The 26,894-nt window shown below is 28.9% G+C and overlaps 2 protein-coding genes across 4 annotated transcripts; one reads left to right on the forward strand and one right to left on the reverse strand.

Moving 5' to 3' along the window:
• Window positions 1–1,293: 1,293 nt before the first annotated feature.
• On the forward strand, window positions 1,294–6,796 carry LOC107453712 (uncharacterized). The gene is made up of 4 exons (XM_016070633.4): window positions 1,294–2,931; window positions 4,397–4,568; window positions 4,666–4,759; window positions 6,688–6,796. Exons 1-4 carry the CDS (start codon window positions 2,626–2,628, stop codon window positions 6,722–6,724), a joined length of 609 nt encoding a protein of 202 aa, XP_015926119.4. The 5' UTR covers window positions 1,294–2,625; the 3' UTR covers window positions 6,725–6,796.
• A 5,785-nt stretch (window positions 6,797–12,581) lies between these two features.
• Window positions 12,582–24,756, reverse strand: LOC107453716 (coagulation factor IX-like). Of its 3 annotated transcripts, none has more exons than XM_043041878.2 (6): window positions 24,613–24,756; window positions 22,810–22,871; window positions 19,899–19,984; window positions 17,302–17,582; window positions 15,601–15,752; window positions 12,582–12,792 (listed from the first exon to the last, which is right to left on the reverse strand). In XM_043041878.2, the coding sequence occupies exons 1-6, from the start codon at window positions 24,686–24,688 to the stop codon at window positions 12,700–12,702; spliced, it is 750 nt and encodes a 249-aa protein (XP_042897812.1). In that variant the 5' UTR covers window positions 24,689–24,756; the 3' UTR covers window positions 12,582–12,699. The 3 variants fall into 3 exon arrangements, with proteins under 3 accessions (XP_042897812.1, XP_015926125.2, XP_042897813.1); XM_016070639.3 differs by lacking the exon at window positions 12,582–12,792 and adding an exon at window positions 14,303–14,512; XM_043041879.2 differs by lacking the exons at window positions 12,582–12,792; window positions 24,613–24,756 and adding exons at window positions 14,303–14,512; window positions 23,818–23,892.
• Window positions 24,757–26,894: the final 2,138 nt, after the last annotated feature.

Here is a 26,894-nt window from a genome sequence, read left to right on the forward strand (position 1 = left end):
AATATTGGAAGATGCGACATTTTTAAGAAACCAAATTTTTCAATTAGCCTATGATATTCATATAAAATTAATAAAATATTTCATATAATGTGTTAAGCTATTTTATTCACCAATGTACGAGAATTGCGTGGAATCATTTANAACAATTCATGTAAATCATTCAGAAAGTTTGTTTATTTTTAAAAACACTGCTATAATGTGATTGCTTGCTATTAAAATTACTAGAAAATAATCACTATTTAGTTAAACTTTTTCTTGTTTACATTCAATACACTTACTGAATGTAGTCACAGACAGGTTTTTAATCTGATTCAAATGAGAAATAGAAATTACTTCCAAATTTTTATTTCGACCTAATATGGAAACTTCTTTTAAATATGTCACTTTCTCATACAAGGGGAATTTTTTTTTTTTGTCAGGAATAACAGTGATTGAAAAGATGTCAAACTGTCTATGTGAATTATTCAGATATGTTGTATTTCAAAAACTATGCTATAATGAGATACTGCTCTCTATTAAAATTACTACATAATAATGGAATAAAAATAGTTACTATTCAGTTAAATATTTTCTTGTTTATATTAAATACATTTATTCAATTTTAATGTCTCAGACTGATTTTTTGCAAATATTTGCTAGCACTTTGCATTGTGCCAGACTTATTGGAAAAGTCAGTATTTCTAATTATTTCCACTGTTTAACAATTAGTCTGGAATATTGGAAGATGCGACATTTTTAAGAAACCAAATTTTTCAATTAGCCTATGATATTCATATAAAATTAATAAAATATTTCATATAATGTGTTAAGCTATTTTATTCACCAATGTACGAGAATTGCGTGGAATCATTTACAACATATTAGATCTTTACATCATTGCGTGGAATCATTACAACATTGAAAGGTCAAACACTAATTCATATGCAGTCAAACATCTGATTACTAAGAACGAGTAACCAAAATTGTTTATTTTCTACTCATTTTTATGGGTTTAGTTTTTTTAGTACACAATCTTAATTTTATACTTTTTTAATCCTATTTATTATGAGTATAATGTTGAGGGTTCTGCTAATTTTTAAAATTTTTGATTGGTATATTCCAGTTGCAGAAAAAATTATTTTTGTGTATAAGATTTATTGAAGTTTTACAATTAAGTTTCCTTAACAATTGTCAAAAAAATGGCACAGTAGAAAAAAAAATGCTGCCACATTTTTTATGTATAAATTAGTATATTTTATTAAGCATTAGAATTTGACCTGCAATTTTAATTAATTGGATGTATTTTTTATTTAGGTGAAGCTTCATAGTTGTGCCAAAATGCAAGATCTCCCAAAAGCATTGATTATTTCTGTGGATATTATCTATTTTCTTCGAAATCAATGGATAAAAAAAAGATTTTATATCTTTTCAGAAAAAATTATCCTTTTTGTATCAATTTTTTAAAATTTTCTTTTCTAAAATATTTTGTTCTATATCTCTTAAATAAATGTTATACTATATTTTTTTCTTTCTTGTAAGTCCTATTTGAAATACTTTTCAGATATGTTTTCAAGAACACTCTACAATTATAACAAAAAAAAGTTACATAGTTGTTTTAAAATTAATAACCTCAAAAAGAAATAAATTTTGAAATGAGCATTTCTACTGAAAAAAGAGGAGAAATTTTTTTTTTTTGTGTGGTTTTTTTTTTTTTTTTGCTTGATATCTATGCATGTTTTAAAACACTTCCTGTTTATTTTCTAATTATTGAAGATTACTTTGATCTTTTTTATTTATTTATTTACCTAGCATTTAAAGTCAGTCAAACTACTTTGATCGCCCGGTGGCTGAGTGGTAGCGCTTCGCGCTCCCATGCCACGGGTCCTGGATTCGATCCTCGGGCCAGGCAAGGTTGACTTAGCCTTTCATCCCTTCAGTGGGTCAATAAATGAGTACCAAGCATGCTTGGGAACTAAACACTGGGGGTTGCGCGTTCTGTTGACCACCTGGCCGGAACATCTGCTCCTGCACTCCAGAGCCCAAGGTCAAGAAAACTGAGATGGGCATAGTATGCCTTGGTCCTCTATGGGCTGTCGCGCCACTGAGTTTAGTTTAGTTCAAACTACTTTGGTGGACATTTAATGACTAATGCAATAATTTCAATGGAAAATGTGTAAAGCAAAACTGATTCTTATTCTAAATTTTGCTTTTACCTCCTTAATTAAATGAATTTTAAAATTTATTTAAAAAGTTGCAGAAAAGTGAATTAAAGTATTGTAAATAATGTTTGATAAACGAATGGAAAAAACAATTTTGTTTTGGCACCCATTTGTGGTCCTTGGGTTGTCATCCAAGGGCCACAAATAATTATATTAACCTTAGGAAATCTCATTAATTTTGAGACTATGGATGATTAATTATGAAAATTTTGTTTTAGGTACATAGATAGTATGATTTCAAGCACCACTCTCGATTTTTCTATGTCCGTTAATGATGATATAGCACTTGGCTTTTGAATTTTTTTATGTTATGTGAAACTATAATGAAGCAATCAGATTTTTATTTTAAATTAATCTACACAAAAGACACCTGACTTACAATTCTCAAAACTTTCATTTTTTTTTCAAAGTTTGATATTTTCAATCTATGATTCTAACTTTAAATATTTTGAAATTTTCAATCTACGATTCTAACTTTAAATATTTTGAAATTTCAGAGAATTTAGCTACAGTTGCAGAAAAATACGAAATTTGCCACATCATTAAAGATCAAAATCTTACAATCTTTGAAAGAATGGAACAGAAAATTGATAGAATTCTTCTGATTCTTGATTCTAACAATAAAGAGCAGAACACTAGCAGCTCTTTGTTAGGTTTGCTACCTTTTGGAATTAACGATTTTATAATGCTGAATGAAAGTCTAAAGACAAACAAAACATTGAAGGAGCAAATTGTAATTACTGTTTTTATTACTTTATATTTTTAAGGTTATAATTTGTCAGGGTTCGTAGTTTTCCTGATATTCCTAATGAGAAATATTTTCTTATTTGTCCTAATTTTAAATTTCTTTCATAATATTCCTGGTTTTTGTGTGTTCTGAACCTTCCATTTTCTTCTAATGCAAATGTCAGTTTTAAAATAATCAATTTGAATTGAAAGGCTTAAAATTTTGATCCAACAAATTTTTATTTTAATTAATAATGCTACTAAAAAATTTAGAGACCATCCACTAATCAAAAATATGAGTCTCACCTACAGAAATCATTGTTACAAACTTTTTAGTTATTAGTCATTTTATGAAAACGAAATTCAATAAACAATTCTGCACTATCAAATTTTTACAGCAATGAATTTTGACAACATGCACTTTTCATCTATGATTTTCAGCAAATGCTGTAACAATTTTTTTATATTGGGGTTTTGTTGGTTTTCAAGTATTGATTAGACCTATTTACCTGATTTTCAAATTTCTATAACAATATTGTATTAATTTACTAACAATATTACATTAGTAATCAAAGATTTATAAATTGTGAATAGAGGGAAAATTTATTTTGTACAAAATAACTAAGTGGCAGGACTGTTTTCGTTTTGAGATTTAAAGTCCTACTTTTGAATTATTTGATTAAAAAATCTTGAATTTTTATAAATTTTATTGAAATATTGGTAAAAGGAAATATTAACTAATTGATATTAGTTTTTATTTAAATTCAACGGTATATACTATAAAATTATTCTATATTACGTTGATCACAAACTGTTATAAGTTGAGTTCTCCATTTATGAAATTATGCTGGAAACTGTTATATTTTATGATTAAATTTGCCTTTATTATACTTAAGTTAAGCAAATTTTTAGTAGTTTGCAATTTTTAAAAGTACTCTTTATGTATACTGTTCAAAAAATGTCCTGATTCTTTTTCTTTGACCCTGTGAAATATGGAGATTAGATTTCTTAATACGTATATGTAAAAGAATCTATTTGGGGAAATTGAATTTTAGCTTAAGAAAGTTTAAATGGGATTGACAAATCTAATGTTATTTGGTTATTAGATAAATACTTTTTTAAAAATGTTAGAATTCTATATTTAATGTCTAAATTATTAGTTTGAGTGCTTACTTTTGTCTATTTTTAGTGGCCTTAGACAATTGCCCTGTTGGCCCCCTTCTAAGCATGGCTGTATGCTTAGATGCTCAATGATTTTTTAACTTCTATGCTTAGTTAGATTCTCAATGATTTTTTAACTTTTATGCTTAGTTAGATGCTCAATGACTTTTTAACTTTTATGCTTAGTTAGATGTTCAATGATTTTTTAACTTTTATGCTTAGTTAGATGCTCAATGATTTTTTTAACTTTTATGCTTAGTTAGATGCTTATTCATTTTTTAACTTTTAACGAAAAAGTTTTTATTTTCCAGAAACAATTAATTTTAAGCTGCCATGGAAAAGATTGTAAGGCGTTTGTGGCAAATTCCCTAAGGAGATTAATCACAGATGATGTTGCTATTTGCTATTCCTTAACTGGTAAAAACAAGACTGGTCAGTTAAAGGAATCATTTGAAAAAACTGAGGTTTTTAAAATGATACGAGGTAACTTCTTTATAAGATTTTTAATAAATAGTTTTTAATGCATGTTTATTACATGAGCGGAAAATTACCTTCAGTTTTATTTTATTTTCTTCTTCAGAAGCTTGTTTGCTGTACAAAAATTTTAAAGACAACATATTTAGAGAGGCTGCTAGCGACTGGCTGTTGCAAGCAAAATTTAGAAAAATGAGAAAGTATGTTTTTTGTTTATAAAATATTAATAGGCTGGCAAAGGTATTAGAGTCATAAATTTCTCTATTAAATGTGACATATATTTTTATTGGCATTTTAAATTGTGAAGATTTTTTTAAGCATTTATGAAATATATAGTGGTTATTTATCTTTGAAATATAATTTTAAATCAAATTTAGTTTTGATAAGTCCCTGATGTGTAGTTTCTTAGCTTTCTCAAATAATCATATTAAAGTTCTATGACTCATATTTCTTGAGTTAGGACAGTTGAAGTAGAACAATTTCCATAGTATAGCTTGAGAAAACTAATTCTAGTTTTTATTTTTCTACTTACGATGTGTTTTTCAGAACTTTCATGTTTTGTAGCCCACATTAACTTAATTTTTTTGTACAATCATCTCAAAATTCAAACGGCTTATTTCAGGGGTGATTGTATTCCTGGTGTACCTCGGAATTCCAGTTTTCTCGTATAATCCTTCCGAGTCTAAAAAATAAAAACTGCATGTAATTCTATGAATTTTGCGAAATTCCGCTCATCTCAAGACCATTGGCTAACTCATCAAAAACTTATCTGACGAAATTTTCACTGAGTTCCACTATCTAAAATTTAAATTTTGAAATTTTTACTAACTCCTGTTGATGAGACGTTTGTGCATGTATGATTCTTCCACCAATTTTGTTCTTTTGGTTTGATGGATTTTCTCCATTTTATATGGAATTGCTCCAGAATCCGCTAATATCTCGATTCATATTCCCACGATTTTAATATTAAGCAAGGATTTTCGTATTTGCCCGATTTAAAAGTTACGCATTTCCGTTCGTATTTACACGATTTAAAATCCAATGTAACAATTTTTATACACACAAGCTTTAAACCCACTTTTACTTTGTATTCACACTATCTAAAAATCCAATGATTTGTTTTTTATTTTCACATTTTTAAAATTCAATATCATGATTCTTATTCACATGATTTTAAAAACTAATATCGCTAATCTTAAGAGCTAAGTTTTTTCTTAAAATAGTTGCTGTAAAGGTGTGATGTACTTCATTGGTAGTTAATTTAATTATAAATCTTAGTTTAAAAAAATATGTTAAATGTGAAACATGTTTGGTATATGGATTGAAATCAAGTTTTTACACATAAAACTTTCAGGGTTCTTCACTTTGTGTCACAATTGCCCCTGTTATTTGTGATTGTATGAGGAAGGAAATGAACTAAAATTGTGTTAAAGGGGTAACAAATTCAGGGTTGATTAATTACCTTTTTATCCTTTTTTCCATCAAATTTTACTCAAAATTTAAAGATTGTGAAATTACAAAATTTTGACATAATTTTTCCTGTTCAAAATTTTTTTTATTCATTATCAGCAGTAAAATCAAAGCAATTACCTATATAGATTTTTTATAAAAGTGAAGGTTTACAACTACTTTTTGTGCTGCATCTTTTTACAATATTACATAAGACATCGTCAAATTTTTTTAAAAAAAATGATTTCTTACCATTATGGATTTATTTATTACAGTAAATACCTACTCTATTAATATATTTGTTTAGTGAAAGATAACATGCTATTCTATAAAACTTATAGTTTTATTTCTACCGCATAAGATTGGATTTAAAAGGTAAGCTATTGTTAAATAGAAAAAGTATTCATTTCATACTAGAAATTTTACAGATTTACAAACAATGGCAATCATTCTTGCAAACTGATTTTTTTAAGTTTTTTTATTGTATGTGGAAATGATGGGGTTACACTTTGCAATTTTGAATTGATTAATTGCATGTTTAGAATATAAACAATGGGATAAAGTGAAGTTCTATGTGTAAGTTCTGGTACAGTTTTGTTCTCGTATTATAGTACCTATGCATTGATTTAAAATTTTTGCTAAATAAAAATTTATGTTAAGTAAAAATTTTATTTTTTAGAGAGAAGAGGATGGCTGAATCAATGGGAGATGTGTGATATGTTTTTTTTTTCCTTTTATAGTTATAATTTTATAAAGTTTTGTATTCAATAAATATTTTATAAAAATTCCTTTCATTCTTATTGGTTTATATTTTTAATATCTATGTAGGAAACCATAGAGAAATGCCAATGTTATATATTTCCAAAACAGTTATGTCCGAACTTGCATTCATGGCAACAATCATTACTATAATTTAAAAATTAAATTTTAATCATATGGCTTGTAAAATTAAGGTAATTTTGATTTGTGCTAAGTTTATTGTTGTGTTGTACAATTTTTTAAAGTAGGTTTTTCACTTTTCTAATTCGTATCCTTTCTAACTCTTGAAAAAGAAGATATATTAATTAAAAGTTTTAGTGCTTTAAAAGTTGTTTTAGTGAGTATCAATGTTTCTTAATTTACTTTGTATCAATGAGTATAAATTTAAATGTTGATATTTTAGTTAGAACAAAATGTAGAGACATTTCCTGATGAACATAGATAAAGAAATATATAAACATATTCTTAACATGTTCAAAACACAGTTTATCTGTTTTTTGTTGGTCAATTCATTACTTTAAAAAAAATAAAATATTGCTTGTTAAAATGAAAATTTGGAATATGCATTGATGTTTCAAATAATTGTTTCTTTCTAGAATACTGATTATAAAAAAAAATTCATGTTACACAAGGAAAGGTTATGTTCCGAAAAATATTAAAAGTGACACCATATGTTTTTAGTAACAAATAAGATTTGATTTAAATCAAGCTTTATAGTGTAAATACGAGAATTCATATCAGAATTCCTAGGCAACCTTTAATTTTTTTTTTTATGGGTAAACCTGGATTAAAGCAACCAGTGATATTTCTTTCAAATTAATTCTGATTCCTTCCAGTTTGATAAGAATCAATTTGTTATATTTGAGGGAAGCTTTAAAATAAATTTTTTTTCAAGCTTTAAAAATCATTTTTCAGATGAAATTTTAAGTTATAAAATCAGACAAAAAATGTATTTTCTTTAGATAAATATACCTTTTTTTTCCATGGACTCAGATTTCTGTCCTTAAGATAAAGGTTAAGTGCAACTTTGAAAGTATGGTCAAGTTGTTTAGACAGAAAGGAGAGCAGTTGAGAGTTAACTCTTAAATGTTAATTTCCCTTTTTTTTTTAGTATTTTACTAGATCTTGTTAACTTTTTAAGCAAGTAGAAAAAAAAAATCTCAAAATAATTGTAGTATTCATTTATTTAAAGATGTAAATAATTATTTATTATTTTAGTTAATAATTGAAAAAATATCATTTTAATTAATACAATTTTTTAGGCTGTTTTAGAGTTTAATTTTATTAGACAGAATAAAAAATTTGAATGTTATTGGCCAAATAGTTTAAGAGTTATCCAATTTTAAAAAGTTTTTTTTAAAAGTTTGATTTTGCGAGAATAGTGCAAATTTTGTCAATAAAAATTACATATTTTAATAAATTGCTTAATAAATTTGCTTAATTTAATAAGAATTAATAAATTTGCTTAAGTTTTATTTATTACAAATCAAATTTTTATTTATTTCAATATCTTAGTAGTGCGCTTCATATTGCTGTATCCCAATATGAGCGTTTCTAAGCGGTGCATATGATCTGAATGGAATTTCCACAAAAATATGCGTGGTGTTCTACATATTGAGTTCCAATACGTGAAAATCCGTTCATTAGATTGGTGTTCACTATTTTCTTTTATGCCAAGTACATTACTGTGTGTGATACTAGTTTCAAAAATAATCGTATTAGGGACTACAAGTTTATTTAAGGGAGGAAAAAAATAAAAACACTATCCAACTTATTATTAATTAATTTTTTTTTATTTAAATGAAACACAGATCATGATCATTTTCAGCATTTTGTTGGATCCATTTCTTGAAGGGAGCCGTTCTTGCGTATACCACTGCCAATAAGGGTTCATTGCATGGCGGAAGATATCCTCCTGACTCTACACCCAGAGCAATATATTTCCCTTTTATTTTTTTCACTAAAGGGCTACCTGAATCACCCTATAAAATACACAGTTAAATTCATGGGTCTACTTTAAGTTTAATTTTAAAATAAAATATCAATAAGTTACAATTCAAATTTAGGAAATAATTTGAGCTTTAGTCAGTGAGATTTTCCTCAAGAACTGCCTTTAATATACATTTCTAGAAACCTTGTAAAAAAATATGCCTATTAAAGATTGCTAGTTATTAAAAATAAGAAAAAAGACAAATAGGAGCATTATTAAAATTTTATCAAGACAGATTGGATTGCCAGAAGAAGACAAAAAAGAGGTGATTATTAAAACGTTATTGGCCAAATATTTTAAGAGTTTAAAAATTTAAAAAGTTTTTAAGAATTTAGGAGTAAAATTTAAGAGTTTAACAATTTAAAAAGTTCTATTTTTAAAATTTGATTTTATAGAGAATCATGCAAATTTTGTCAAAAAAAATTACATATTTTAATATGATGTGATGAAGATTTGTATATTCTAAATTTCAAAATTTTTTCGACCATTAAATTATCTTCATACAAATTGTTAACACATTTTTTCAAATCGTGTCAAAAGTTTTTGAGATGTAGAAAAACCTACAAAAAGTTTACATTAAAGGGTTCAAACTTTCATCTGATAGCCTGGCTATGATATTAGAGGCTATAATTACTAAATTGTGGCTACCCTCCTTTTGGAGATCCAAATCTGTTAAAAAAATGGTATGCTTATTCAGATAAAGTATATATTTGTGTCTTATTTTGTAACTTAAAATATCATTAATAGCATGTTAGGGCCACATTAGTCACCAGTGATTGATGATATAATACTAAACTGTACATTCTTTTAAATGATTTCGAGAATTTGTCACTAATAAGGAATTTATAAATTTGCTTAAGTTTTATTTATTACAAATCAAATATTTTATTTATTTCAATATGATAGTAGTGCACTTCATATTGCTGTACCCCAATATAAGCAATTTTAAGCAGTGCATATGATCTGAATGGGATTTCTAAAAAATATGCATGGTGTTCAACATGTTAGCATTGAGTTCCAATATGTGAAAATCTGTTCATTAGATCGGTGTTCACTATTTTCTTTTATGCAGAGTACGTTACTGTGTGTGATACTAGATTAAAAAATAATCGTATTAAGGACTACAAATTTATTTGAGGGAGGTAAAAATAAAAACATTATTCAACTTATATTATTCACAAATTTTTTATTTAAATGAAACACAGGTCATGATCATTTTCAACGTTTTGTTGGATCCATTTCTTGAAGGGGGCTGTTCTTGTGTATACCGCTGCCAATAAGGGTTCATTGCATGGCGGAATATTTCTTCCTGATTCTACACCCAGAGCAATATATTTCCCTTTTATTTTTTTCACTAAAGGGCTACCTGAATCACCCTATAAAATACACAGTTAAATTCATGGGTCTGCTTTAAGTTTAATTTTAAAATAAAATATCAATAAGTTATAATTCAAATATAAGGTCCCGCAGTGGACTGATCGTTAAGACACGGTTCTCATCAGATCACCGAAGTCAAGCATCACTGGCTGCGGTCAGTGTGCGGGTGGGTGACCACTTGGATCAGTCTGCGTAGGGATCGAGGGTGTGCGGTATTGGTCCTCGTTAAACTGTNAAGACATCGTCAAATTTTTTTTAAAAAAATGATTTCTTACCATTATGGATTTATTTATTACAGTAAATACCTACTCTATTAATATATTTGTTTAGTGAAAGATAACATGCTATTCTATAAAACTTATAGTTTTATTTCTACCGCATAAGATTGGATTTAAAAGGTAAGCTATTGTTAAATAGAAAAAGTATTCATTTCATACTAGAAATTTTACAGATTTACAAACAATGGCAATCATTCTTGCAAACTGATTTTTTTAAGTTTTTTTATTGTATGTGGAAATGATGGGGTTACACTTTGCAATTTTGAATTGATTAATTGCATGTTTAGAATATAAACAATGGGATAAAGTGAAGTTCTATGTGTAAGTTCTGGTACAGTTTTGTTCTCGTATTATAGTACCTATGCATTGATTTAAAATTTTTGCTAAATAAAAATTTATGTTAAGTAAAAATTTTATTTTTTAGAGAGAAGAGGATGGCTGAATCAATGGGAGATGTGTGATATGTTTTTTTTTTCCTTTTATAGTTATAATTTTATAAAGTTTTGTATTCAATAAATATTTTATAAAAATTCCTTTCATTCTTATTGGTTTATATTTTTAATATCTATGTAGGAAACCATAGAGAAATGCCAATGTTATATATTTCCAAAACAGTTATGTCCGAACTTGCATTCATGGCAACAATCATTACTATAATTTAAAAATTAAATTTTAATCATATGGCTTGTAAAATTAAGGTAATTTTGATTTGTGCTAAGTTTATTGTTGTGTTGTACAATTTTTTAAAGTAGGTTTTTCACTTTTCTAATTCGTATCCTTTCTAACTCTTGAAAAAGAAGATATATTAATTAAAAGTTTTAGTGCTTTAAAAGTTGTTTTAGTGAGTATCAATGTTTCTTAATTTACTTTGTATCAATGAGTATAAATTTAAATGTTGATATTTTAGTTAGAACAAAATGTAGAGACATTTCCTGATGAACATAGATAAAGAAATATATAAACATATTCTTAACATGTTCAAAACACAGTTTATCTGTTTTTTGTTGGTCAATTCATTACTTTAAAAAAAATAAAATATTGCTTGTTAAAATGAAAATTTGGAATATGCATTGATGTTTCAAATAATTGTTTCTTTCTAGAATACTGATTATAAAAAAAAATTCATGTTACACAAGGAAAGGTTATGTTCCGAAAAATATTAAAAGTGACACCATATGTTTTTAGTAACAAATAAGATTTGATTTAAATCAAGCTTTATAGTGTAAATACGAGAATTTACATCAGAATTCCTAGGCAACCTAAATTTTTTTTTTTTTTTTTTATGGAGAAACCTGGATTAAAGCATCCAGTGATATTTCTTTCAAATTAATTCTGATTCCTTCCAGTTTGATAAGAATCAATTTGTTATATTTGAGGAAAGCTTTAAAAAAAATGTTTTTTTGCAAGCTTTAAAAAAAATTTTTTTTTTCAAGCTTTAAAAATCATTTTTCAGATGAAATTTTAAGTTATAAAATCAGACAAAAAATATTTTTTCTTCGGATAAATATACCTTTTTTTCCCATGGACTCAGATTTCTGTCCTTAAGATAAATGTTAAGCGCAACTTAGAAAGTATGGTAAAATTGTTCAGGCAGAAAGGAGAGCAGTTGAGATTTAACTTTTGAATGTTAATTTTCCTTTTTTAGTATATTACTAGATCTCGTCAACTTTTTAAGCAAATAGAAAAATTTTTGGTCAAAATAATTGTAGTATTAATTTATTTAAAGATATAAATAATTATTTATTATTTTAGTTGATAATTGAAGACATTTCATTTTAATTAATAAAAATTTTTAGGCTATTTTAGAGAGTAATTTTATAAGACAGAATACAAAATTTGAATGTATAAATAAATTAGCTTAAGTTTATTTATTACAAATCAAAGTTTTATTTATTTCAATATGTTAGTAGTGCGCTTCATATTGCTGTACCGCAGTATGAGTGCTTTTAAACAGTGCATATGATTTGAATGGGATTTCCATAAAAATATGTGTGGTGTTCAATGTGTTAACATTGAGTTCCAGTACATGAATATCCGTTCATTAGATCGGTGTTCACTATTTTCTTTTATGCAGAGTACATTACTGTGTGTGATACTAGTTTAAAAAATAATTGTATTAGGGACTCCAAGTTTATTTAAGGGAGGAAAAAAATAAAAGCATTATCCAACTAAAATTATTAATTAATTTTTTATTTAAATGAAACACAGATCATGATCATTTTCAACGTTTTGTTGTATCCATTTCTTGAAGGGAGCCGTTCTTGCATATACCGCTGCCAATAAGGGTTCATTGCATGGTGGAAGATATCCTCCTGATTCTACACCCAGAGCAATATACTTCCCTTTTATTTTTTTTCACTAAAGGGCTACCTGAATCACCCTATAAAATACACAGTTAAATTCATGGGTCTACTTTACATTCAATTTTAAAATAAAATATCAATAAGTTACAATTCAAATATAGGAAATAATTTGAGCTTTACTCAGTGAGATTTTCCTTAAGCACTGCCTTTTATATACATTTCTAGAAACCTTGTAAAAAAATATGCCTATTAAAGATTGCTAGTTATTAAAAAAAAGAAAAAAGACAAATAGGAGCATTATTAAAATTTAATCAGGACACATGGGATTGCCAGAAGAAGACAAAGAGGTGATTATTCAAAGGTTATTGGCCAAATATTTTAAGAGTTATCCAATTTAAAAAAGTTTTATTTTTGAAATTTGATTTTATAGAGAATCAAGCAAATTTTGTCAATAAAAATTGCATATTTTAATATGATGTGATGAAGGTTTGTATATTCTAAATTTCAGAATTTTTACAACTATTAAATTATTTTTATACAAATTAATAAAATTATTTTTCAAATCGTGTCAAAGGTTTTTGAGGTGTAGAGAAACCTCGAAAAAGTTTAGACTTTCATCTGATTGCCTGGCTATGATATTAGAGGCTATAATTACTAAATTGTGGCTACCCTCCTCCGTATTTTGGAGATCCGAATCTGTTGAAAAAATGGTATGCTTATTCAGATAAAGTATATGTTTGTGTCTTATTCTGTAACTTAAAATATCATTAATAGCATTCTTAAGGTTATGTCCTAAAACCATTAACTTAACATGTTAAGTGCCACATAGTCATTGATGATATAATACTAAACTGTACATTATTTTAAATGATTACTGAAAATTTGTCACTAATAGGGAATTAACAAATTTGCTTAAGTTTTGTTGTTGACGTATGCCTGTTTTAGGCAGAGGGGGTGCGATTGTTCTTGTTTTTCCAGTGGCGCCATCTATGGCCAAGAATTCGACTTCTGCCACACCATTCGTCGCACCCGTTTATAGGGCGGACCCATTAATTCATCCATAGATGAATCAGAGAACGATCGATCTCCAACCCAGTACCCCCAGAGGTATTGATTTGTTATGGGAACATGGGGGATTTTTGAGACTCGACAGATTTAACGTGCATCAGTCACTTTACTACACGGGGAGTTTTCGGCCGGCGGGGTTCGAGCCCACGAACTCAAGGACAGGGGCCCAGCGCCCTACCGACCAGGCTATCCCGCCCTTAAGTTTTATTTATTACAAATCAAATATTTTATTTATTTCAATGTGATAGTAGTGCGCTTCTCATTGCTGTACCCCAATATGAGCGCTTCTAAGCAGTGCATATGATCTGAATGGGATTTCCATAAAAATATGCGTGGTGTTCAAATTGCATGCGTGGTGTTAGCATTGAGTTCCAATACGTGGAAATCCGTTCATTAGATCAGTGTTCACTATTTTCTTTATGCAGAGTACATGACTGTGTGGATACTAGTTTAAAAAATAATCGTATAAGGGACTACAAATATATTTAAGGTAGGAAATAAATAAAAACATTATCCAACTTATATTATTCACAAATTTTTTATTTAAATGAAACACAGATCATGATCATTTTCAGCGTTTTGTTGGATCCATTTCTTGAAGGGAGCCGTTCTTGTGTATACCGCTGCCAATAAGGGTTCATTGCATGGTGGAATATTTCTTCCTGATTCTACACCCAGAGCAATATATTTCCCTTTTATTTTTTTCACTAAAGGGCTACCTGAATCACCCTATAAAATTGACAATTAAATTCATGGGTCTACTTTAAGTTTAATTTTAAAATAAAATATCAATAAGTTGCAATTCAAATATAAGAAATCATTTGAGATTTACTCAGTGATATTTTCCTTAAGCACTGCCTTTAATATACATTTCTAGAAACCTTGTAAAAAAATATGCCTATTAAAGATTGCTAGTTATTAAAAGTAAGAAAAATAGGAACATTATTATTAAAATCTGATGAATTGTTATCAAAACACATGGGATTGCCAGAAAAAGACAAAAAGCAGGGTGCGTAGCGTTTTTAAAAAGTACTTAAAGGTGCTTATTTTCGTTTTTTAGAAGCCCTTAAATGTGCTTTTCTCAATGGGTGTTTTTAAAAAGTGCTTAATTTTCCCTTTTCCAAAATTAGTTATTTTTTCTTTACTTTATTGATTTTCGCCATGAATTATGCAAAAAGATACTGTCGTATTCTACGTTTTCACAATTAATTCAACCCCACTGTATTTCGGCGTACCGTCTTTACGTAGTGTATGAAAACACGATTCGCTTTACATGTTTGATTAAATACTTGCGTGTTTGCATGAGCTAGATTCAGTGGGAAGGATTTAGGTCTCATGCGCAACTCTGCTGCATTTTGCAAGAGATTCTCAATTTCAGACTTTATTTTTCGCCCTCTGGAATCGAGCCGACAAATATCTCGAATTTTTGCTGATAACGGAGATCAACTAAACATTGTCAATTTTTTTTCTCTAATTGCAATAGAACATTTTATTTCTCTTGTTAATTTCATCGTTGGTGACGCACCGTCGTCTTCGTCACTAGCAAGCAAATAAAACCCTCATTTGTCAAAAACTTACCTACCGATATTTTTTAAGGTGCTTAAAAATATTTTTTGAGTGCTTAAAAGGTGCTTTTTTTGTTAAAAATTTGGCTACGCACCCTGAAAGAGGTGATTATTGAAATAACATTTAAGTTTACTCAAGCAATCAAACTGTTTTTGATTCTGTCACCCTGAAAAGTTATTCATCAGTGTTAGAAAAGTTTTTTTTTTCTTTTTTTTAATTGTAACTAGCTTCAATAAATAACTAATACTTACATAACACAGTCCACCAGCTCGAGTATATGACACACAAATCTCACTCTTTGTAATTGGAAGTCCTGACGCTCTGAACATCACAGCACACACTCCCAGATTTAAAATATTCACTTTGAAGTATCTTAAATAGTTAATTTGTTTTTTGGATGGATCTGTCCAACTAAAATTATTAATTNAAAAAAAAAAAAAACCTTAAGTTAGTTTAGTTTTGATTGGGAAACTAATTTTATGACTATTTTATTTTTTATTCATATGCTCGAGTACTCTATATGCTGTAGTATAATATGTAATGTTCGCCACTGAAAAATAGAAATTTCTTGACTTGTTAACTAGAAACTACCTTTTAAAAGTACTGGATTTCAACTAGTGTATGTTATAAGTCTACGTTTTATCACTAAATTGTTACTACGTTATCACGAAATTGTTCAGAAGATTAATTCTCTGACCTAGTCATAAGAAATTTCACTGTTTGGTGCCCTAGTACCGTATATGCTATAGTATAATACGTAATGTTCCGCCATTGAAAAATCGAAATTTCTAGGCTTGTAAACTAGAAACTACATATTCCTTTTCAAGGTATCAGTTTGCCTTCCAATGAAGCAAACCGGGTTCGAATCCCAGTCGATACGAATTCCGCACCCGTCTTGCACCGACCACAGTGCTGACGGGAAATATCCTCAGTGGTAGACGGATCATGGTTTAGAGTCCCCTTGCCGTCAGGCTAACCGTGGGAGGTTCTCATGGTCTTCCTGTCCATNATTGTTATTAATCATAAACTCAAGAAAGAAAGACATATTTGTAAATTCTAATTACTTCTCCAGGTCATCATAGGTATGTGTAAAATTTTAAATATAGCAAACTNAGGTCATCATAGGTATGTGTAAATGGTATAGGTATATGTAAAATTTAAAAATATTTTAAGTAAACTAAGAAATATTGAGAAAAAGTAAAAAAAAAACCTTGTTTAAATTTTTTTCTAATATTTCAATGCAAACTGTTTTTTTTTTTTTAAACTCAAGAAATTTTCCGGAATTTTGACTTGGGCTCACAATCACCCCTGGAAGATTAATTCTCTGACCTAGTGATAAGAAATTTCACTGTTTGGTGCCCTAGTACCGTATATGCTATAGTATAATACGTAATGTTCCGCCACTGAAAAATCGAAATTTCTTGCCTTGTTAACTAGAAACAACATATTCCTTTTCAAGGTATTCGTTTGCCTTCCAATGAAGCGAACCGGGTTCGAATCCCAGTCGATCCGAATTCCGCATCCGGGAAATATCCTCAGAGGTGTAGACGGACCATGGGTAAGAGTCCCCTTGCCGTCAGGCTAACCATGGCAGGTTCTCGTGATCTTCCTCTCCATATAACGCAAATGCGTGTTAGCTCCATTAAAAAGTTCTCCACGAAGGCAAATTTCTCCCAATACTCGATCCAGGAGTTCCCTTGTCTTCTGGATTGGGCTCAAAATTTCAAGGCTACGGAGTTGAACAGTCGAAAACCCATAAAATTGGGTCGACTGTTCAACAACGGTTATAAAAGAAAAATTTTAATTAAACAACTGTCTCTTTAATCAAAATTACTCCATGCATGAATTTTGGGACATCTTTATTATTCTCAAATAAAAAACTTCATTCATAATACATCATATTTAAAAACTAGATGCCCCCTTGATTACTGGAATATAAAAAAAATTCTTACAATGTTCAGTTCGTCCATATCCAACAGCGACTGCTCTTTTTGGGTTTGCGCGTTTCTTGTCCATCAAGCAGATGACATCGACGAATGAGTTGATCTCTACTGCTTTTTCCAAGATAACGATTCCGATATCATAGCTATTTGAGCCTGCAGTGATGGCTTCCAGACTTTCATATTTTGGGTGTTGTATTACTTTTGAAACAAGTCTGAGTTGCTCGCCTTTGTCACCGCTCTTTTGCCTCTTGATCGTTCCAGCATAAACTTTATATTGTGTTGCATTTTTACTTGAAATTAGAAAGAAAAAAAAAACATTCTAAATTCAAATAGTAAAATTTTTTATGAACTAAAACTCTTTGCATTTTTGTATACGTTGCACAGATGTTGATATTATCGAGCTTTGCTGTAACTGAATGACAAGTCAAATTTTTATATTGAATGATGTCAGAAGAGTGTTAGAATTTCAAAAGAGCTTTTTGGCGAGAAAATCCAAAATATTTTGACAGCCAAAAAGAAAAAAATGTATTTGTGTATTGGGATGCCATTTACTGTAAAGTTGTAAAATACCTACCCCCATGTAAAATACGATGATCTCGGGGTTTTAAAGCATTACAAACGCCTCCATGGTACAGTACCATAGAGGAAACGGAATACAATTAGGTAATCCTTTTACATTTCTGCGCACAGCGCCACCTGTTGGATCTTGGAAATTATTATTAACGTTGAGAAATACTATTAACACTCCAAATAATATTATATAAAAATAGTTTGATATAAAAAAGTCATTTATGAATGGCGTGCGCCTTTATATTGCCGTAGTAAGCTATACAAATATAAAAATAAGAAGCTATAATATATAAATATAAGTAAGCTATACAAATAATATAATCGTAAGGTTTCGATACATTAGCAATATCACGAATATCCATTTTATGGAAAGATCTTGAGCCAATGTTATTGTCTTTTACTACTTGTCAATACTGACAAATTTATTTTTAAGGCAGAGAGTGATTAGCAGTGGCTCCATCTATGATCAAGAATCCGACTTCTATCACACACATACGTCGCATCCCGGTTTACAGGAAGGACACATTCACACACCATCCACCCGCAGATCATAATTTTAATATGAACCAGAGCACGATCAGTCCCCGATGCTAAGGGAACTTGGAGGACTTAGTGATCCCGACAGATTAAGCGTGCACCAGTCACTTTTTTGTTCACGGGGAGTCTTCGGCTTTTTGGAATCGAACTTACGACTTCTTGGACATTGCTCCTACGCCCTGCTAACCAGACTATCCTGGCCCTCTTTAGCCAATACCAACTATTATCGAAAAAAATGCTTGCATGTTGATATGTAATATGGTCTTCTAGCTTGAAACTACGCTGACAAAAGCAGTTAGGTTGGAGGACATTATTAAGATAATCAGTCTACAATATAATTGGAAAAAATTATTAAATTATCTACAATTTATTATAAGAATCTAACTTAACAAAAGCTTTATCATTCGTATAACAAATGGCACCTTCGATTAAGAACTTTTAACTTCAACACGAATAAGAAAAATAAAAGACATGCCATATCCGAAAATAACGTAGAAAAGCTGGAGGAAAATTATCAAAAAGCAAAATATAATTTACATATTTTTTTTAACAACAGTTAAACATGCTTTTATGTATTAATTTGGATTCTATTGAACCATGATATCGTTCAAAATTCAGCAACTTTAATTAAAAGTGTCTCAATGAACTGCATATCATATTGTAGTTGAAATCTTTTTAAACTTGTTTAAAAAGATTCACAACTCTATATTTCAACAGAAAAATGGTTCAGTTTAACACGTGAGAATTTCTACAAATTTGTATGGTATTTTGGTTTAAGGTGTCGATTTTATGGTTTAGCGTTTAGCTGATTTTTCCCAGAGTGGAGAAAATTTTAAGTTGTAGAAATGACAAAAATTATTTAAGTTGTTTGAATATATGTTGTTGTTGACTTTTGCCTGTTTAGGCAGAGGGGGTACGATTGCTCTTGTTCTCCAGTGGCGCCATCTATGGCCAAGAATTCGACTTCTACCACACCTTACGTCACACTCGCTTATAGGGCGGACCCATTCATACATCCATTCATTCATCCACAGATCGTAATTTTGACCTGAATCAGAGAACGATCGATCATCCAGTACCCCCAGAGGTATTTATTTGTTTTGGGAACATGGAGGACTTTTGCGACTCGACAGATTTAACGTGCATCAGTCACTTTGCTACACGGGGAATCTTCGGCCGGCGGGGCTCGAACTCTCGGACATGGGCCCAGCGCCCTACCGACCAGGCTCACCCGGCGTTTGAATATATCTTGGAGTCATATAGTCTCGGTATGTGATAAAATATTTGTTTTACAGGTCGCGAGCACTTGCTCTCAATATTTTTCAAATAAAGGTTATCAATAAATATTTACAACTAAAAATAGAATCTGTATAACCGTTTACATAAAGATTAAGAGAAACTAAATTGCATCGTATGCAGACAACAGTTTGCTGTTCTTGCATATTTATAATAACAATTCTTGCATATAGAGAGTTTTCAATAAATTCAAAATGTCTTACTTTGCTAGACAATGTGCCGCTGTAAGGACCGATTTGGATGTAATTAGAAATCCGTTGCAAAATCCCTTCCCCGTGTTCAAAGATACCTGTTAAAAATATGTTAATTTAAAAGTGCCTTTAAAATATAACCATATTTATTGGTAATGTGTATACCTAGTGTTTTGTTTCAAACTGATGTTGCTCTGTTGTTCAACTTGGAATAAGTTATAGAAAACTAGATGTGGTGGCTTGCACGGAAGTTATTTTTCAATCCAGCGGCCTTCAACACTTCGCTCCGCTGTTTAGTATTTTTTTTTAAATTAAAACTAATCATTCCTGATAAATATTTATTTTTTGTTTTGTTCGGGTAGCAAATTTGAAAAGAGAACTTTTTGTAAAGGTAGTATTATAATTGAGACCAACTGCAGCCAAGAAAGAAAATCTGCAAAATAAAAAAAAAGAGCGAGTCGTTAAAGCAGTGATTCTCAACCTTTTTTTGTATCGGCACACTTTTAACCATTTCGAAATTTGACGGCACACAATGAAAAAAATTAGTTTAAAAGTTGTTTACAACTATATTTCTCTGTGTTAAATAGTTTGTCATAATAATTTTGAATGCGAAATAAAGCAATATGTACTACAAAAGCACATTTATTAAGGGATTAATTATTTTTTTCGACTAATTTTTATTAGTTGGTAACAGTTATTTTTTTTTGCTAGCTATTAATTGTTAGCTTGTTCTCTATAGTTATTAACTGTTAGTTTTTTTACATTGTTATTTTTTGTGATTTCTTGTTAACTANTACTCTGTGTTAAATAGTTTGTGATAATAATTTTGAATGCGAAATAAAGTAATATGTACTACAAAAGCACATTTATTAAGGGATTAATTATTTTTTTTCGACTATTTTTTTATTAATTAGTAAAAGTTATTTATTTTTTTGCTAGTTATTAATTGTTAGCTTGTTTTCTATAGTTATTAGTTTTTTACATTAATTATTATTTTTTTGTGATTTCTTGTTAAATAGTTTTATTGCTAAATATTAATTGTTAGTTTATTTTTTTTGTTAGTTATCCTTTGTTAATTTGTTTTTAGAACTATTAATTGCATAGCTTGCTTTCTTTTGTTAATTAATAATTTTAATAGTCATTAAATTTCTTACTTATTTCAACATTTTTTGAAATTGAGTGTCAAAGACAATTTAAACACTTCCTTCTTATTTTAACTTATTTTAAGATTGTCAGAGACAAGGCAATCACCCACAAATATATATTGTATACACTATATACACTTTTCTTTAATTTAAATTTTTCAACTTTACTCGTAATAAAAAAAAAGCATTATAATTTTTATTATATCATTTCTAATATTTGACGGCGCATTTTAAGAATTTGGCGGCACACAAAAGTGCCGCGGCACATTGGTTTAGAATCATTGCGCTAAAGACTGCTGGATTGTAAATTAGCTGCCCGAATTACAAAACGTGACGATTATTTTGGTGCATGCACAAAGGCAAGAATCTTACCAAACATATTTCCATGAATGATGCTGTCAGTTCTCATTAGAGAATTTAAATTCTCTTATGAACATTTATTGCATATATTTTCTTGACAAGCACAATAAAATGTAGATATAAAATAATGATGTTGAATAGTCTCAATAATCATTAAATAATCACTTCCCATTTTAATGTTTTTTTTACGAGAAAAATAATACATTTTTTCACAAGTATCACAACTTTTAGAGTGAATGTCATTGCGTTTTTCAATTGATTTTTAGTAAGGCGATTTTTAGTTTCGATTTTGAATTAGTATTTAAATAATATACCTTGCACCAGACACGATCGAAGAATTGAAAAATTATTTAAATAAAAAAAGGAGAAAAGATAAATGTATGATTTACTATGCTGTTCTGCTTAGGTAAAAAAAATTTTTTTTCCACCCTGTTTCAAAACTGATAAAAATATTGTCAACAGATGGCATTGCTGTTCTGAACAGCAATGCCATCTGTTGTTGTTTCAGAACAGCAATGTTTCTGCACAGCAATGTTTTCTGCTGCTTTTCAAATTCAAATATTTCTACGGGTGTTAGCAAGTTGTGTTCTCAGACTTAAGTTATGCTCACAGTTCTTTAAACTTAATAATATCTTTGAAAAAGAACTTATGATATGTATTTTGATATAACTTGTATATTCAATCATATGATGTTTTTATAAATATGTGAGTTACTTTGCTTCCTATATTGTCATTAATTCTTCTCTGCTTTTTAGAAGTCGACTGATTTAAAAGTTTTCATCTTTTTATACAATTAAAAAAGTTTTTTTTTTCAATAAACTACTAGACTAAACAACTGACAGTCTGCAATAATCAGGGTGTTACGTTAATAACACCCTTAATTTTTATTTTTTGAATCTTTGTAAGAAATTAAGTTATAAAACTATCTATATCATGGGACGGTAATAAATATTTAAGCGAGGAAAAAAGGAAAACTTTATCAAAATTTTGCGAATCTGTATTTTAAAATAAAGTCTTTTTAAAATGCAGAGAAGAGTTAAAGTTGATTTTTTGAAGGTTCTTCAACGATTTGAAATATTTTGCCGACTTGCAAGTCAACCATTGCATTTTTTTAAAACTTTTTTTTTTTTTGCATTTAAATTTGGTTCATTTTAACGGATGAAAAATAGCGATTTCTTTTGCGTACTCGAAAACTATAAAATAATTTGTAATTGTAAGAACTATTTAAGAGATTATACTTTTCCATTTTTTTATTTATTTTTAAATATAAATTTTCTGTTGGGAACAAAAATTTGAATAACTAAGTTCAACGTAAAATCTAAATCGTAGCTAACTGAGGGCGGGGAATTTATGTGGTTTTTGACATTAATGATTGTTTTACTGACGATGTTTAAAGAATAAAAAAATTCATTATTTACCATAAAAGGAAACTGTTTCGGTTTTGCTACAATTCCATTGATCATTCTAGTCACTCGTCTACCTACAGATGAGAAAGAGAAATAGTTACATTTTATACGATAAATAATAAACTAAAACAAATAAATAAACTGAACTTATTTTTTCAAGATTGAAGGACAATTATTTGCCTACTGCAGTATTATACTGCCATGCTATAGAAATATTTAGGCTGACGTCACTTCACTTACCTGTCCACTGGAAATCCATCAATGATCAATCAATTACTGATGTAACTAATAGGAATACGAAGTGTCCTATAGGAATACTGCAAAAAAATGATTGAATGATAGTGGAATGATAGTAGATAGTGGATGTCGAGAAAATTTGATTGAAAAATTGTCGAGAAATTTCAGAAGACTATTAAAACAAAAATTTAGTTTTGAAACTCTTTTTTCATTATGTAGCGTATAAAAATTGCCAAAAATATAAAAATCGCACTTTTTTGTCGCCTACGTTGGTTTTTCTATTGCATAGCAGTATACGATTTTTTCTATTGTTTTACTGGAGGTGTCAAGGTGGAAGAATCCTGTGTTAAAAATTCTGAATTTGTTTGTATCTGTCCTAGTTTCTTTGTTTTGCAGGGAGTATTAACACTAGAAACACGGAAAATTCGTATATACTTATATTGCCCAAAAGCAGTCAAAATGACTGGATTGTGAATGCGTAAATAAATTTGTTTAAAATTAATTTTTAACATTTTTTATATTATTTACAGTTATATAACAAATTTTTAGTAAACATTAGCAACAAAAAAAATTATATGTTGTACAAAAAGTCACAAAATTCTAAGAAATTGTGTCATTACATACATCATTGTTTTTCTAATTGAAATTACAGGCAGTCTAAATGACTTCCTTAGGCAATCTAGTGTTAATAAGATGGCGTGGAATTCTGAATTTATTTGCATAATTAAGGCAAAGAATATCTTTAGAAGTACTTTTAACATTTAAACATTTCTTCAAACTTACTTGTAACTTTTTTAGCCAAATGATTTTAAACTGTGTTCATCTGATTCCTCTTGCTTACAGTATTCTCTAAGATAATTTAGAAAATTAGTGCATAATTTTTAAAATATATTTTATTACCGACAATTATTAAAATATATTACCGACAGAAATTTTCTCGGGGAATGTACCAAGAAAAATATACATCAAATTGTTCAATAACATCGCAAATTTTTTATTTCGTCAAAATAATTTTTAATGTGCGTGTCAGAAATTTTTACAAATTCAATAATTTAATTAAAGCTACTAAACCAACAATGTTTGAAAAAATATTACATTATTAACAACATTTAAATTTTAAAACATTACACAAATTAGTAAATATCATGCTCAATTGAAATTCTTAAAATTAAATATGCTATGAATACACAAAATAAATAATAAATAAATAAATTAAAAAAACAGTGAGTTTTAGTGTTCAATATTTATTTTTATTTCCTATTAAATATTCTTTTTTGCTATATTTTTTTATTTTATTATAGCATTACATTTAAAAACTAAACTTTTGTAACCTGTTTGTGAATCAGAATATATTCAATATGTCACGTAACAAGCATTTGCAATTGCTTAAAAATCAAATTAAAAAATAAAATATTATTTTTAATTTGTCGGATTTACAAAAGGTGCAAGTACGCATTTTGTAGCAAGTATCAACCATAGCTAAGATTGAGGTATGATTGCTAAGGTATAACACAAAAGTTCTCTCAAGTTAAATAAATTTTTTTCATAAATTGGTGAAAAGAATTGAAAGAAGCTTACCCAAAATAAATGGTACACAAAAAAATAATAATAAAACAACGAAAATTTTCCTTATACGAAATTGCATATTAAACATGAGGAGTATAATTTTCAATAAGGAAAAATATTAACAGCTTTAATTGCATCATCCATTCGGTAAGTACAGCGAGAGATCACAGAGTTGCGAAATACAATTTTAAACAGAAAGATATACTTTTTCCGATAATTTAAAAGAAATAGTTTTTCCTTCGTAAAACAGATTAATGATTAAGAATAAAAATATGACCTTGTTAAGTTTCATTGTGTCATTTTAGTTGCGAGTTATTTTTATAAACTGACAGATTTAACGTCCAAATTAATGAAAAAAAATTTTTTTTCTGTCACATATATACTAGAGCAGCTGTAAAAAATATTTATTAAGTTTGTACTTAAACGCCTAATTAATTTACTCTATTAATTTAAAAGATAGAGTTACTTTTTTTTGTATTTTATACAGTTGTCGTAAAGCAAGTAGTTCACTGCTTAGCGCAAGTAGTTTGCCCTGCTAGCCGCAAAATTTCTTCTACGTTTCAACAGAATATCAATTCAGAATTACAGAATACCGAAAAATTTTTAAATCGATTTTAAAGTTTAAGAAATTTACTTATTAAAAAAATAAAAAATTAAGAAAATCTTTTTAAAGCAAGTTATTATAATAATTAGTAAAACAAAGAGAATATTTTTTTTTAGTTATTAATCTGCCAAAAAGTGCAGAAACTGTCGGAAAAAAACTGTTAATAGGCGCTGTCTTTAAAAAACGCATTTTATTTTCAGCATTTGAGGAAAAATAGTAATGAAAAATGATGGTCAATCTCGGGTATAAGAATAGAGTTGATGTATAAAGTGTAAACGGCTCAACGAATTTCTGCCTTCCCTACAGAGAGTGCTGTAATCATTCACAACAAATATGGTTGTGTATCACTTGTGACAGAGCACCTTATATATTTTATTTTGCTTAAATCGAATACTTATATATAGAAATCAGGATGTCTTAATGAAATTTTACCTTTATATTTGAAATAACTGAAACGATTTAAATAGAAATACGGTGATGCTAAAATACATTGCTGATATGCTTTTATCGAATTTTTAGATTTCACAAATTATATAGTTTTGATAATCCCTTTTAAATAGGTTTTGTATCCAGAAACATAATTTCTGTTAATCTGCCATTTTTATAATTTTTGAAATGAAAAAGAAAACTTTCGTTAAAATTATTGTTTATAATAAGAAAATTATACTCTATCTGTAAAAAGAACTCCCTTTTTGCCACAAAGTTTAAGGCCACCTGCTGCTATGGAAACAAGGCACAGCACATTTCAAAGAGGGGAGCTTCTTTGTCCCCTGATACCATTTCGTTCGTCGATCCGAACCTTAACCTGTCAAATATTGACTCAACACCCCTACTTGAAACAGTTAAATCTCGTAACCATAGTCACCGCCACTGCCCCAGACGAATGGCGAGGGGATTTCTTTCTACAGACAGACAATACTTTCTTTGAGAGTTATCTTAATTTGATGTTTCAGGAAAGCACGGTGAAGCATAACAACATCGTTCACAAGGGTGAATGAATCATTATTTAGTTTTTATGAAAAATAGTCGTAAGAATTCAAATGCAATTAAATATTTAAAAAAATTCATGCAAAAAGATTCAAATGCATTCAAATTTCAGCAATGTGAACATCTTTTAAAACAAATCCTGAAATTTATTTTTTTCGACATTTAACCTAGTGTCCACTATTAAATAAAAGTTGAGGTACACGAGTTATAATTGAAGATGAAACAATTCGTTTTGAAGTCGAACATTATTTCAATCAGAAAAGCTACATTGTTTAATTTTGGATTACTTTCATTTTCAAATACTACTTAGCAATGAGATTTTTCAGAAAATATTTTACAGCTACTTCGTTAACATTAGGAAATACACCGAAGAGCCATTACATTATGACCACCCTCCATCTATAACAATGGGCTCGCCCAGGTTTTCATGGTTTCTCGCCCAGGAACAATGTTTTCATGGGGTACATTAGGACCCATAATCCTCATAGAACAATCCCTGACTTCTGTAAGCTACTTCAATATAGTTGCAGACCAGGTTCACCCATTCATGGCAACAGTTTTTCCTGCGGGGGATGGTGTTTATCAACAGGATAATGCACTATGTCATAAGGGTCGAATCGTCATGGATTGGTTCGAGGAACATTCCAGTGACTTTCAAGTCATGTCTTGGCCCCCAAATTCACCTGACCTTAATCCAATAGAG

The sequence above is a fragment of the Parasteatoda tepidariorum genome, chromosome 6, assembly GCF_043381705.1.
Source record: "Parasteatoda tepidariorum isolate YZ-2023 chromosome 6, CAS_Ptep_4.0, whole genome shotgun sequence".
Lineage (NCBI taxonomy): Eukaryota > Metazoa > Arthropoda > Arachnida > Araneae > Theridiidae > Parasteatoda > Parasteatoda tepidariorum.